General features: G+C 35.3%; 2 protein-coding genes across 3 annotated transcripts; one reads left to right on the top strand and one right to left on the bottom strand.

Annotated features, from left to right (window-relative positions):
- Nucleotides 1–1193: 1193 nt before the first annotated feature.
- Nucleotides 1194–14451, bottom strand: LOC132105712 (calcium-independent phospholipase A2-gamma-like). 2 transcript variants are annotated; one of them, XM_059511036.1, is made up of 10 exons: nucleotides 14315–14451; nucleotides 10802–11832; nucleotides 9732–9881; nucleotides 9472–9623; nucleotides 7134–7228; nucleotides 6879–7050; nucleotides 6360–6417; nucleotides 6082–6276; nucleotides 2305–2503; nucleotides 1194–1905 (listed from the first exon to the last, which is right to left on the bottom strand). In XM_059511036.1, the coding sequence occupies exons 2-10, from the start codon at nucleotides 11648–11650 to the stop codon at nucleotides 1631–1633; spliced, it is 2145 nt and encodes a 714-aa protein (XP_059367019.1). In that variant the 5' UTR covers nucleotides 11651–11832; nucleotides 14315–14451; the 3' UTR covers nucleotides 1194–1630. The 2 variants fall into 2 exon arrangements, with proteins under 2 accessions (XP_059367019.1, XP_059367020.1); XM_059511037.1 differs by lacking the exons at nucleotides 1194–1905; nucleotides 2305–2503 and adding an exon at nucleotides 5194–5518.
- On the top strand, nucleotides 13339–14089 carry akap14 (A-kinase anchoring protein 14). Its single transcript, XM_059511909.1, has one exon. The coding sequence runs from the start codon at nucleotides 13366–13368 to the stop codon at nucleotides 13846–13848; it is 483 nt and encodes a 160-aa protein (XP_059367892.1). The 5' UTR covers nucleotides 13339–13365; the 3' UTR covers nucleotides 13849–14089.
- Nucleotides 14452–14689: the final 238 nt, after the last annotated feature.

Below are 14689 nucleotides of genomic sequence, written 5' to 3'. Positions count from 1 at the left end.
TCCAGCATCTGTGTGATTATGGAACATTACAAAAACTCCAGTGACTGCATGATAGTAACAAAACTGGAGAAGATGCAATCCAGATTAGAAATTGTTCAATAAAAAAGAATGAATAGGGCATATCCATGCACTACATTTTTTTAGAGGAATAGTTTGCAGTCTCTCACATACATGGCATCTTCCAGTAGCACTGAAATGCAGATTTGAGCATATTTCTATCAGACATAGCCTCTTCTCACACTCACCTGTGGGATTTGACAAATCATTGAACGTTTCCATGGATAAAACACATTCCTCGAGCTGAGAAAACAAGCAACCTTATTTTCTATAATGGTGGTCAATGTGACAGATTTTTTGAAGTTGTAAATAAAACAAAATTACTACATTTTACAAGAAAGTAATATTTCAAATGTCATGTTTAATTAAATGTTACTTGCTGTTTCTTTGTAATTGTGAAATTTACCAACCATTTCCGAGTGAAAATTATTTCTTCACCATTTTTTTTCAGTGTATACGTGCTGTGTCTTTTATATTTCTCATTGGGCCACAAATAAAATATATCTGAGAACTTATGTAATTGCATAGTTGCATAGTTCACAGGCTGCAACATTGAATTACGAAAGGAATAAAGTGTAGATATACATACATTCGAGCCAAAATAAACTGATAAATACTATCACATTTTTGGATTCCCAACAATAGGTGGTCTTCATCATTAGAATGAAAGAAAATAGTTTATTAAGTGAAAAGACAATCTAACTAACTACTTCAACATATCTGATGTGACACCTCTTTAGAGCGAGAAATCGATGAAACTCAAATCCATGAGAAAAAAATGGGGTTTAAAATTATTTATTTCTCTATGATCATCATGGAATACAGTTTTAAGGTGTTCAAGCCATTAACTGAATCAACATAGTTATTATTACTTAATAATAATATAATTTTATATATTAATAATAGTATTAATTTATATATATATAAATAATAGTGTTAATTTATAATTACTCATTGCATTCAAGGGTTTATATTTTACAATATATTACACTCAGTCTGAACAGAACCAATAAATTCTGTAAAATATTTTATAGCCAAGTGCCCATGGAAGGAAATAAAAATGTATACTGATACATTCAAACATAATACACAAAATCAAGGATCACTTAGACATTAGTAGACATTACAGACATTTAGCAGTTCTCCTCATGCTAACTACAGTACAGTCAGAAAGACTATTACTACAGGTTCTCGAGGGGAGACGCTACACAACAGCAACTTTATCCTATTGTTAATAAATCGATCAAAATAACATTAGTGCGTCCCAACAAATGTAAAGGAGCAAATATAAGTGCTAGCTAGTCAGTGCTGCCACTAACATTTCATGCTTTCAAGGCTCTTCGTTTCAAACAAGTTGTTCTTACAATAAAATTAATGCCTTGAAATCAAACCTTTTCAGTCTTCTTATGTGCTCGTCAATATGAGGCAACAGACTTGATTCCCTGTTTTAATCTGTCATATGGCAACATATTTAACACGTAATTCCACTGTAGTGCACAGTTTACCTTGTTATATGATAAACAGACAACGGAGAAGGTCAGTGGTTGTGCTAGTGTGGTTTAGAGTGTGAGTTTCAGAGTTTGGAGCGAAAAGCAAAGTCATCGTACATGTCAGCTTTGAGTTGGGCCCATTCGGCTAGTTTCTGAACGATGCCCTTTTCTTGAGTGAGAACACTAGCCACTTTCTTTAACTTATTCTCGTTACGCTCCAGGTACCGCCGACCCTCGGCCTGCAGGAAGTCCAGCCTCTCCTGTCTGTTTTCGTCCAATGAGATGTCTTCACTCATGTAAGGGTTAAAACGAAAATAAGTGTTCGGGGGGAGGAGGGCATCCAGCATAGTGTGGACCTCTACAGTATAAGAAGAAGAGGTTTACATAGTGAGTGACAAACAATAGAATAATAGCAACGTTTTATTTCTGATTTATTATTTTTATGTTTGATTATGTCATATCAGGTTTCATTATTTGTTTTTTAATTTTGTTTTTGATTGTAATTACCAATAAAAAATAGATAAGTTATTATTTAAATTAAATTAAATTAAATTAAATTGTAAAAAAATGAAAAGGCTTTATATAAGCTCTTAACATCAGACTGAAATGATCAGTGACCTTGTTTAAAAATAAACTTAAGCTGTTCGATTCTAACTCTGGGATCCTATGGGATATGCAGAGCTGTAGGTGCTACACAGCAGCACAGAACAACACAGGGACAGCTGACAGATGTGATCATGTGACCCCATCATCTCACCTTCAGTGTCAGTGGCGCTGCTGATCACATTGGTGAGTTTGGTCTTCAAGCTGGTATAAGTGCTCGAGCTGGTCTTGGCTACGGTTTCGTATCGGCCTGTGCCCAGAGACACCACACACTGCACAGGTGTGTTGGGCCACAGACACTTGCTCTCATGGATGGCCAGAGCTGTAGGGTTGTTGATCAAGAGACCACCGTCCTGGATAAAATTAAAAATCGATCAAAAGTTAACAACATCACAGCCAGGTATCAAGTGGGAAAGTGACTCACAAGGTTTGTGTGTGCTCTTTCACAGCTGGAGAATCTAAAATATAGTATTTAAAATAAATGTTCAGTTTCTGCCAAAATAGCTATTCTATTCTTGTTGAAAAGCAAGGCTTCTTTGTGGAAATCTGGGTTATTCTTTGAAATACTAGAGGTATGACATAAAAGAGGTGAATTTGCATTTCTAGCTGATATGATTATAGGAATCATCACTGTACAGTATAATGATCTCTCTCCACAGGAGACGTGGGTAGATGTGTTCATTTCACCTGACGCATCTGAAATCCATTTACTTGGCATCATCCTTCTCTGTTTCCATGCCTCCTTTAAGGAGCACATCAGAGGAAACAAGATGAAATCGTCTAATAGACAGCATCCCTTATTTCTCTAGTATGCCCTACATTTTAGTGACACGAATACTGATGCGTATCAGTGAACTGCAGGCTGCTTTCTGAGTCCAAAGATAATGAATGATACGTCATCAATGCAATCCAAAGATAATTAAAGGGATATTAAACACAGAAATTAACATTCTGTCATCATTTACTCATGCTCATGACTTTCAAAACCTGTTTGACTTTCTGTCTCATGTAGAACACAAAAGGAGATGTTTAGTAGAATGTCCAGGCTGCTCTTTTCCATATAATGAAAGTAAATGTTGTCCATGCTTGTCAAGCTTATGGTTCACTCTGTTACTCTCAAAAATCACATTAGAAGACTTGGAACATGATCCACGAGTCATATAGACTATGATGCTGTTTTACTGTTATTTTCAGAATGAAAAAACACTTTGTAGCATGGTTATAAAGGTTAACTAAAACTTACACTACAATTAACTAACAATTCTCAATTTATGTAGTTTAACTAATGTATCTGTACTAAAATAAGCTAAAACTGAAAAAAAAAAACTGCACAGACTATTAAAATAAAATATATATATAAAAAAAATTAACTATTAATAAAAACTACAATGCCATCTCAAATATACTATTAACACTACTTTGTAAGTACAAGAGCAGCATGAAAAACTAATTTTGTGCTCCACAGGAAAGAGAAAATCATATTTCCTTAATGGGAAGAGTCAATGATGACAGATCTTTCATTTTTGCATAAACTATTGTTTTAATGAAAAACTCCATGAATCAATCAATGAAGAAGAAAAACAAACAAACAGTTGAGGACTGACTTCTTGTTTGACGATAGAGAGTCCTCGAGGAGAGTATGCATAACAGATTACAGGCCTGGCATGTGGAGAAGAAACTGAAGAGCTATTCAGTGCAAGAAAGAGAGAGAGAACGAGCGAGAGATAGAGAGAGGTTCTGCCGTTGGTGGCATTCGGAGTCCGTGCATCGAGTGCTCTGTTGGCTACAGGTTTTAGTGCCAAGAGCCTCCACTACATTTGCATTTTAATGAGGACACATTCATCCCACACAGTAAAAACATACATCAAAACATCGCACAGCAGCTTCGAATGCGGAATTGTGGAAAGATTAACCTAGTGAATGTGCATTATGTGGGTTAACTTGGCCCTTAGGCCAAAAAAAAATATTTGAATCAGCTACACGGACTATCAGATGAAAAATGAATACCATCTTAAAATGGTTCATTGTCATCTTATTCGTCAATAAATTAGGCCTTCCCTGAGGATAATGTCACTCCAAATTTCCCATCTAGTGTTCTCCAAAGAACATTTGACCAAAAAATGAGGATTATATCTGATGGACGCATAAAAGCATCAAGTAGGGCAATGGTACTCTACATAAGAGTGTCTTTTATAAAGAAAGGGAAGAATCTTTTTAAAGGAAGGAAAATTTCTGGTTGCACCATAAGACTTTGATTTGGTGGACAAAGGTTTTCAACTATTAATAAAAAGTGAACAACATTTTGTTGAAATATTATTTTTTTTATCTACAAATAATAATAGAAGATTATGGCAAGTGACTTGATAATCATTTCAAGAATTACATTTTTTAAATAACGCTTCCTTCCTCATTATGATATTAGAACATTTTTTTACTTTTAACTTTAAGCACAACAACATAAAAAGTATCAAAATAAATGTTATTTAATAAATTAATGTCATTTGAATAAATTAATAAATATATATTTTGGATTTTATTTATTTTAATTCATAATCTAACTGTATTTTTTGTTTTTTTAATAAATTCAAATATTAAAATATACATTTATAAATGAACAGACAAGAAATAACGTTATTTAGTTGTTATATATAATATTCAAAAAATATCAAATTCATTTGAATTCATGAATGGGCAGCATTTTTTTATGTATATTGCATAAATGAATATAAAAAATCCTTGTATATCATGTATAAATGAATAGAAAAATTATGTAATTTACCCATGTGATATATCAGAAATATCTAAATAAATTTTAATTTAGAATTTAACTGAACTTTTATGTATTTTGAATAAATTCAAAATTATTTTTACAAAAATATTATTTAAAATAAATATTTAAATATTTATTTAATAGTAAAAAATATAAAAAACTTCATTTATTAGTCACAATCCTTCAGATTATGGAAGCATATGGGTAGCAATATTCAATTTGGAATGTAATATGCAAAATGACAATGCAATATGTAAAATGGCAATATCAGATGCGGTTTTATCCCACCATTTCTAATAACAGGCCCATCTTCCTATTGACCTCAGAACTCATCGGACTCTGAATGAATCTGGGCATTAATTTAGCTTGGTGACCGACAGCTTTATTGGCCTTTTTGGGACAACAGGGGCATTGTGAAAAGCTGTATGCGAACTTGGAGGGTGTCAATAGGCAGACGGACAGAATGACGCCTTCCTGATAGCTCAACAGACACCGCTGAAGGCTACGATTCAACATTAACGTCTGCCGCTTGGCTGATGAAATCTCAGACTGTGAGGGTGCGTTCAGTGTGGCAGCGCTGGGACCGTGCCAGTTTGAGCTGGATGAAGACAGGCAGAGAGGCAAAAAAACCTGCCAGCTACTCCAGGGTAATGCAGACACATGAACGACTCAAAATCATACACTTCCCTTACAAAACTAGTTTGTGTATCCACAAAAATCGATGCATATTGCAAATACGCAGCCAACCTTTAAAGCTATGATGAGATTTTGAGAAAAGTGAGAGGAGTCTAAATAATCTCTCTGACATCAGTCTCTTCAAACAGCAATCTGAGAGCCGAACTGAAGTGCCCTAAGTGATGGCACTCAATAACAACACTAATGAGTCTGAATGTGCGGCCCTGATGAGACGGTACAGGAAATAGCCTGAGTGCATGTATGTGCGGAGTTCGCTTCTCCTCCCTCTTCTTCTGACAAGAACTTCTAAAAGGGTTTGTAATGATTTTCAATACTGCAAGATGTCTGTGCAAGGATGCCGTCACAAATAGTCAGAGCACTTGAATCTTAACATGTTAAAAAAGTCACATCATAATAATTAGCCTCAAAAACATAAGGATTAGGAATGTAATGCAGAATATGCAGACCGGGCTTTGCGTGCTTTACCTGGTGGAGGTCATTTCCTAGTACAAATTCCTGAAAGTATCCTGGAGCAGCGGAGGATGCTCGAATGGCCTGCCACATTTTGTGCTGGCAGCCGCCCAAGTAGTGTGAACGAACCCCTGGCAGGAAGTTATAATTCCTGAAGACATACGCCTTCAGCGGCAGGCCTCTGTTCACTATGGTGCTCACTGCTGACACCTAGAGGAAGCATTGAGGGATTTATCGAAACAGTTCAAAGATGACAAATGCTATTTTTTAAACAAGTATATCTTGAAATCCACCTTAGGGCATTTAGGGGTCTTGGAAGTCTCAATCATCAGTTCAGACCCCATTCTTTCTCTGTTGAGAATAAACAAAACGTTAAAATAAAACAAAATGTAAACATTAAACGAGCAACACATTGTACTACAATCACTTTAATGTATAATATCTCTATTTATTTTTGTTTATTTCAGTGTTCTTAAATGTGTCTCTTTACCTCTGTCATTTCATTATTATGCTACTCAATTTTTTTTATTACTATTTGTTTTTGCTTTAATTTCAGTGTAGTTTTATATGTGCCTCTTCACCTTTATATTAATGTAATTATATTATATTATTTATTAGCTTTATTACTTTTTATTCAAATTTGCAATTTTTACTTTTAACTCCAAACTATTGTTGAACTTTACAATGACAATAAAATAAATCATACAATTCTGTTTCATATGGGCTTGTTTACGTCACTCTTAAAAAATGTATATATAGGTAGAAAAAAAAGTAAAATAATAAAATTAAGCTTTTTCACATCATTGTCTTACTTGAGGATCTCTTCCCAGATCTGGCTGTCATAGTACGCATGGCTCCAGCCCATTTTCACTGTGCCCACAATCATGTTCTGTTTAAAGACATCGGATCCCAACTTCCGATAGAGTTCCTCACACTCATCCAGAGGGATCTGGAACACACCCAGCATAAAGGCCAGGATGGCCCCTTAGAAAAACAACAACACAGATTTAAAGGAAGTTTCATGCCTATATATAAAATACATTTTCCAAGTAGTTATAAAAACATACCTGTACTAACTCCACATATGTAGTCAAACAGCTGGTAGATGGGTTTCCCTGTCAAACTCTCAAGCCTGTGCAAAGCCTGTAATGCAACTAATCCCCTGCAAAAAAAGTACATCAAGTTACAGGCCTGCACACATAGCATTTCACTGCACATATAGTGTTCATCTTATAACAGGAAACATAAGGATTCACTGAAACAAAATAACAGTTCAAGACTAGTTGACATAGCTGATATCATGCACATTAACTATTTTATTATTTTATTATTATTTTTTTACATTTCAGGATATGAAAACTTTGGAAATTTTGTATTTTTGTGTACAAGGTATACATAAAATATAAATACCTTGTCACAGTTGATGTTTTTAACTACTTTTAATTAAATTTTAGCTTAAATTCACTTAAATTCAAAACACTTAAATTTAAATATCCCATATAGTTTTTAATTGATAATTATATATACAGTCGTGGCCAAAAGTTTTGAGAATTACATAAATATTGGAAATTGGAAAAGTTGCTGCTTAGTTTTTATAATAGCAATTTGCATATACTCCAGAATGTTATGAAGAGTGATCAGATGAATTGCATAGTCCTTCTTTGCCATGAAAATTAACTTAATGCCAAAAAAACCTTTCCACTGCATTTCATTGCTGTCATTAAAGGACCTGCTGAGATCATTTCAGTAATCGTCTTGTTAACTCAGGTGAGAATGTTGACGAGCACAAGGCTGGAGATCATTATGTCAGGCTGATTGGGTTAGAATGGCAGACTTGACATGTTAAAAGGAGGGTGATGCTTGAAATCATTGTTCTTCCATTGTTAACCATGGTGACCTGCAAAGAAACGCGTGCAGCCATCATTGCGTTGCATAAAAATGGCTTCACAGGCAAGGATATTGTGGCTACTAAGATTGCACCTAAATCAACAATTTATAGGATCATCAAGAACTTCAAGGAAAGAGGTTCAATTCTTGTAAAGAAGGCTTCAGGGCGTCCAAGAAAGTCCAGCAAGCGCCAGGATCGTCTCCTAAAGAGGATTTAGCTGCGGGATCGGAGTGCCACCACTGCAGAGCTTGCTCAGGAATGGCAGCAGGCAGGTGTGAGCGCATCTGTACGCACAGTGAGGCCAAGACTTTTGGAAGATGGCCTGGTGTCAAGAAGGGCAGCAAAGAAGCCACTTCTCTCCAAAAAAAACATCAGGGACAGATTGATCTTCTGCAGAAAGTATAGTGAATGGACTGCTGAGGACTGGGGCAAAGTCATATTCTCAGATGAAGCCCCTTTCCGATTGTTTGGGGCATCTGGAAAAAGGCTTGTCTGGAGAAGAAAAGGTGAGCGCTACCATCAGTCCTGTGTCATGCCAACAGTAAAGCATCCTGACACCATTCATGTGTGGGGTTGCTTCTCATCCAAGGGAGTGGGCTCACTCACAATTCTGCCCAAAAACACAGCCATGAATAAAGAATGGTACCAAAACACCCTCCAACAGCAACTTCTTCCAACAATCCAACAACAGTTTGTTGAAGAACAATGCATTTTCCAGCACGATGGAGCACCGTGCCATAAGGCAAAAGTGATAACTAAGTGGCTCGGGGACCAGAATGTTGAAATTTTGGGTCCATGGCCTGGAAACTCCCAGATCTTAATCCCATTGAGAACTTGTGGTCAATCCTCAAGAGGCGGGTGGACAAACAAAAACCCACTAATTCTGACCAACTCCAAGAAGTGATTATGAAAGAATGGGTTACTATCAGTCAGGATTTGGCCCAGAATTGATTGAGAGCATGCCCAGTCGATTTGCAGAGGTCCTGATAAAGAAGGGCCAACTCTGCAAATACTGACTCTTTGCATAAATGTCATGTAATTGTCGATAAAAGCCTTTAAAACGTATGAAGTGCTTGTAATTATATTTCAGTACATCACAGAAACAACTGAAACAAAGATCTAAAAGCAGTTTAGCAGCAAACTTTTTGAAAACTAATATTTATGTAATTCTCAAAACTTTTGGCCACGACTGTATATATATATACAAAACACACACACAACTACACATTTATATATATATTTTATTTTTACTTAGATTAAGTAAATATCACATTCACTACTGTGACTTTATTTTATTTTTAATATACATTTTATTTTTTATTTTATTCTTGGTAAAATCATGACAAATTTCCCACGATGATGGACAACAGCTAAAGGGATTGCAAAATTGTGTCAGTTCTATTTTTGGATGACCTAGTTTTAGGTAAATTTGGGCTGACCTACTTTTAACATAAAGCACTTTCACAATCTGTTAACTTTAGGTTAATCATTTTCCCCAGCTGTCATGTGTCTGTCACCTGGTCCCTCCTCCGTCGATGGAGAGGACACGTATCCCTCTGCCTTTGACCGGGTCAGTGTAGCCCACCAGGGCCAGAGCCTGTCTCACTGCAGCCTGCAGATTGACGTTTCTCGCCTGCCTCAAACGGAGCAGACACGGGATGACCTTCTCCTACAGCCAGCGAGAGAAAGGAAGAGATGAAACATAGAGAGTTATTGACGGAGATTACAATGTAGAAAAATCAATCCGGATATGGCAGATGGTTGGACACAAACGTACAGTGACTGCCACCCCTCTGGTCTCAGGAAACTCCAGCAGGTGGAAGCTCAGTTCCTCCACCCTGCTGATGGTGATCTTCACATCAGTGACTCGCTGAAGACTCTTGACCAGTGCTCTGGTTCGGTTATCCACACTAACACGTGCTATAATCTACAGACACACAGAACAGTTACATTCAATGATTTCATTCTAATCAATGTGTGAGCTTCTAACAAAGAAAAGTTTTGGGTGATAACTGACCTCAAAATCAAAAGTAAAGTCATTATAATTGGCACAAAGGCAATGGGTCTCATTTATAAAATATGAGCAGAAGGAACTACAGTGGCATGCGAAAGATTATATAATAATTTTATTATGATTTGAACAAAATAAGAGAGATCATACAAAATGCATGTTATTGTTTATTTAGTACTGTCCTGAATATATGTGTACACACGAGACAAAATAAAAATAGATTAAATTATTGAAATATATGTATAATTTCAGCTCTCTTATTTCGTTTAAATTATTCACATTTTCACAGATTCTTTTGAATGCCACTGTACGTACATGCAATTGTGTTCCGTTGAATAAATGTATCACAATTAAGTCTTTCTTTGGGTCCAAGACTTTTTTTGTATTGCAACAATAAGAAATAATAGAAATAAAAATAATAGAAATATATATATAATTTTTTTTCAGACAATATTTAATACAATTTAAATGCATATATATACATATATGATTGTCATTTATTTTTATATAAAATATTTTATCTATAATTATTGAAATTGTATATACATATACACACACACATTTCTCAAACAATATTTATTTTTATCAAATACAGATTATAATTTAATATAAAATACAGTTTATATAATTACAATTTATTTTTCAAAACGTATTTTATTTTTAATTATTATTATTGCTGTTTGTTTGTTTTTGCATAAAAGAAAACTACGCCAACTTGTATGACCATATATTATTATTATTTCATTTTGCCAATTTTCGTTAGATCAACCCCAAAAAACTGTACAGCAGACCACACTAAAATAACTGATAACTGAAAATGACTGATATTAATCTACCTTCTCCCTCTGAGACAGCAGTCTCCGTGCTTTCTCGTCTGCCTCTTTTGTCCCCTTGCTTTCTGTATTCTTTGCATCCTGGGACGCGGCTAGTTCAGATCCTGAGGTTTTGTCCTTCTCTACTGTGCCACTCTTTGAATCCACTCTGAACTTTGGGACGAGGGGAGTGATGTAGTTTCCTACAAAAGCCTGGATGCTGGGCCTTGGATAGGACAGGTAATGAATGATGCCTTTCCTTGGCGATATGGGGATGGTTGAAACACCCTCATCCTGGGTGGGTACAGAAGGGGCTTGTGTACTTGGGACAGAGCCATCCTTGTCAATAGCAGGGGGCATTTCTGGTGTGGATCTATTGGACACAGGCACCGCCTTTATGATAGGATCCTTGCTACTTTTCAGAAGAGTGCTAGGTTGGATCTTAGATGGTGTGTCTCGTGACCTTTTGTCATTTTGTGTGTCACTTCCAAAGTAGGTACTGACATGTTCGGCTAGGTGATTGTACATTTCATCCATGTTGGTTGTGAACGCTGCAGGCTGAAAACATTGCAGAGTTTGCTTTGCAACCGCACTGGTTGTGTTTCCTGCATTGCTCGACAAATTGCTGGCAGATTTTGGGGCTTCTTTATGAGGTTCTGTATCTTTTTTCACCTCTTTCTCCCTGGGATGCTCAGGTGCCGCCAAGGTCATGACAGCTCCGGCCTCTGCCTCGGGACATTCCACTTTAACCTCAATAATTTTGCCCTGGGCGGTGCCGGGTTTGAGGGATGTGATCTTGGCGAGGAAGTCGGTGTTCACCGTTCTACTCACAGCTTTGGTAAAGGTGTCCAGGGTGCTCCTGATGCGCGACATGCGGTGAGGTAACTCAAGGGAATTCTGGGATATTTCTTGAGGAAACAGACGTGTGTGTGGATTGGGTATCAGAGCTGCCGAACCCTGCAGAGCTCAGTCAAACTTTTAGGCATTTCACATCCACTTAATAAGGACTCCATGATAATACATGAGGTAGGAGATTTTCTCATTTTAAAGGCAACCTGTAATGAGAAAGATTGTTATTGGTTTTTATTAAATTCATAATGTTTAATATTAAAAAAATCAATCATATGCAAGAAACCATCCAGAAAATCCTAGGAACCCTTGAGCAACTGAACAGCAACACTCAGTAATCACAATATTAAATATTCAAAGTGAATAAAATGTTTGTGAAGGTATAAAAATGAAGGTATTTTATGAAGGTATCCATGAACAGAACAAGAGCTTCATTTTCATGATGCTTTTCCAATATTTTTTAAAACATATTCTCATTACTGTAATAAAGTATCAAAATTTTTTCCTGTTTTTAGTTAATACACAAAATGAAAATATAATATTTTATCATATTTATTTAATAATGTTTTATTATTAACATTTGCATACATTAAAATGATTAGAATTAGCTTACCGACAACCTGTAAATTGAAAGACTGGTATTTGTTATTATTAAATTAATGATATATAATGTTACTAAGAATAATAAATCCAGGACGTCTTACCACAATACTTCATATTTAAAGTGAATGAGTATTATTAAAGTAAAAATGAGAGTATATTTTGCATAAAGACAATGGTCCTTATTCATGAAGCAAGAGCAGAATAAGTGCTTCATTTACATTATAATAATTTTTCAACATTCTTCACAACAAAATTTCTTTACTGTAACACAGTAACAAACATTATCCTGTCTAAAAAAGAAAACATAATATTGATAATAATAAAAAATATATTTTTCTAAATGTAGCAATATTTCATTTTTTAAGTATTATAACAATATATAAATAAAAGAATAATAATAATTATATCAATTATTATTATTATCAAATACAATCGTATTGTTAAAAATAAAAATAAATGAATATGATTAAAATTAGCATAGTGATACAAATAAAAAAATGTAACATTTAAAAAAATTTAAAATGTAAAAAAAAATAAAAGGTGTCAATGATAAAACAATGAATGGTTTTGAAAATAGGCTTCATTTTCTGCATGCAAATTTTCTTTCTCTTTCTCTCTTTCTTTCTCTTGATTTCTCATGCATTTCATATTCAAAAACAAACAGAATAAATGAAAGAAGTAACTTAAGATCTCAAGTTAGTGAACGGATTGTTCTTTTGAATGAGATCTTTTCAATGTATTATTTAATTCAGTTCATATTTAATCATTCGTGAGTTACCTCCCAGTGGATAACAGCTCACCGAAGGCTTACATTTTCTATGAATAACAACTTAAACTTTCGGTTTGTTGCTGACACAAAGCTATGGTGTGGTTTGAAAACTTGAAATACAGTTCACGAGTAACTTACAATGGAAATATGAAGTCTATATTCATTTCTACTAAAACATGTCAAAATAACAACTTCGAGATTTCTTCTTTTGTGTTCCACAGAAGAAAGAATGTCATACAGATAATTAACAATATAAGTAAAAATGTGGTGGGAAATCCAAAAATTACAGTGGTATATAAAAGTAAACTTAGGCTACTAAAATAAATAGTAAAACGTCGAGTTTCAGTGCGCTGTGTCAGTCATCACCATGGAAACCGACGTCAACAACATTTCAGAAACAGTGACAGCAGTGGAGATGGACAGCGCGAATAACGCTCACTGTGAGCATACAATCAAAAACATCGACTGGATCCCATGCAAAGACTTCACAATCAAGATCGGAGAGCAGCAGATCAGACATTACATGGACACATGGGAGATAGAGCAGCCTGGCTGGCTCTACAATCTGAGGTTTCTCCAGGAGACAGAGCTGGAGTTTAAAACGCAGTACCAGTACGAAGTCAAATGGAGCATCCCGACCCCAAGCGCCCCGATCCCGAGAGTCACAGCCAGCGTGTACTTCACCATAGAGATCTCCAAAATCAAACCAGACACACGGCCTGTGGACGTCCACTTCCTCGTCGAGGCCAACAGGTCCAAACATAGTCCAGGACAAACGAGGTTCAGGGAGAAGTGGCTGATGAATGTCATTGAGAGCAAGACTTTGCTGACGGACACCGTTGACTTTTAATACTTCAAAACATATCCGTTTAATTCGCTGTTTACAAACGATCACTTTCAATGGAAATAAAGTCAAATGATTTAACTGATGCTTCATAAGGAAGCACTGTGCTATCATCACTAGGCACGCAATGCAAACGCTAAGAAGAAGACTAACGTTAGGTTAGGTCTCATATTTAACATAAGGTCAAGGTGCGTTTTTTTCTTTTCTTTTTAGTGTAAGTTAGCTCGAATCATTTTAAACGCTAAATGACTATTATCATAATAATGAATTGTTATCTCTATATCCATATCTTGAATATGTTTTAGAAATAGTAATTTGTTGTTAATAAATGGATATTGTTATTTTCAAGAGGCTGCTCTTTGGACCACTTGTGTTGTTTTTATCAGATAAGACTAACGTTACATAAACTAAATAATTTTGAAGAAAAGCCGGAGTTTAAAAAAATATTAAGCATCAAAATAAGATGACGTACCTGCCGATCCCTTATTATTCGCTGTCGTTTTGTTAGAAATATCTAGAATCAGAGGCGTATGTCATGAAACGTTTAGAAACAGAAAAGATGACATGATGTGCACACAGCCAATCAGAGCGCCTCGAATCTCTTCTTCGCTTCTGGTGATTAGAGACATAAAAACAAGCGGGAAAGAGTGCACTGCCAACTACTGGGAGTAAATCAAACAACATAACTTAACAAAAAAACTAAACTAAACCCGAAATAGAGAGAAAATGTAATACATCATACTTAGAAACGTCTTATATATCCTATATAATCTTTATAAACAAATAATGATTAGTTATCAAAAAAAAAGGTTACTGTTGCATATTAAATAGCAGAGTACAGTAATAC

Source organism: Carassius carassius, chromosome 26, assembly GCF_963082965.1.
Source record: "Carassius carassius chromosome 26, fCarCar2.1, whole genome shotgun sequence".
Lineage (NCBI taxonomy): Eukaryota > Metazoa > Chordata > Actinopteri > Cypriniformes > Cyprinidae > Carassius > Carassius carassius.
This window is presented reverse-complemented; position numbering and strand designations above follow the sequence as displayed.

Bases quoted from the DNA above. Each gene is read 5' to 3' on its own strand.
- LOC132105712 (XM_059511036.1), bottom strand. From the start codon at position 11,650: ATGTCGCGCATCAGGAGCACCCTGGACACCTTTACCAAAGCTGTGAGT. The intron at 9,882-10,801 runs GTAGATTAATAT...GTGTGTCTGTAG, and splicing joins TGCTGTCTCAGAGGGAGAAG to ATTATAGCACGTGTTAGTGT. The intron at 1,906-2,304 runs GTGAGATGATGG...CTTATACTGTAG, and splicing joins CAGCGCCACTGACACTGAAG to AGGTCCACACTATGCTGGAT.
- akap14 (XM_059511909.1), top strand. From the start codon at position 13,366: ATGGAAACCGACGTCAACAACATTTCAGAAACAGTGACAGCAGTGGAG.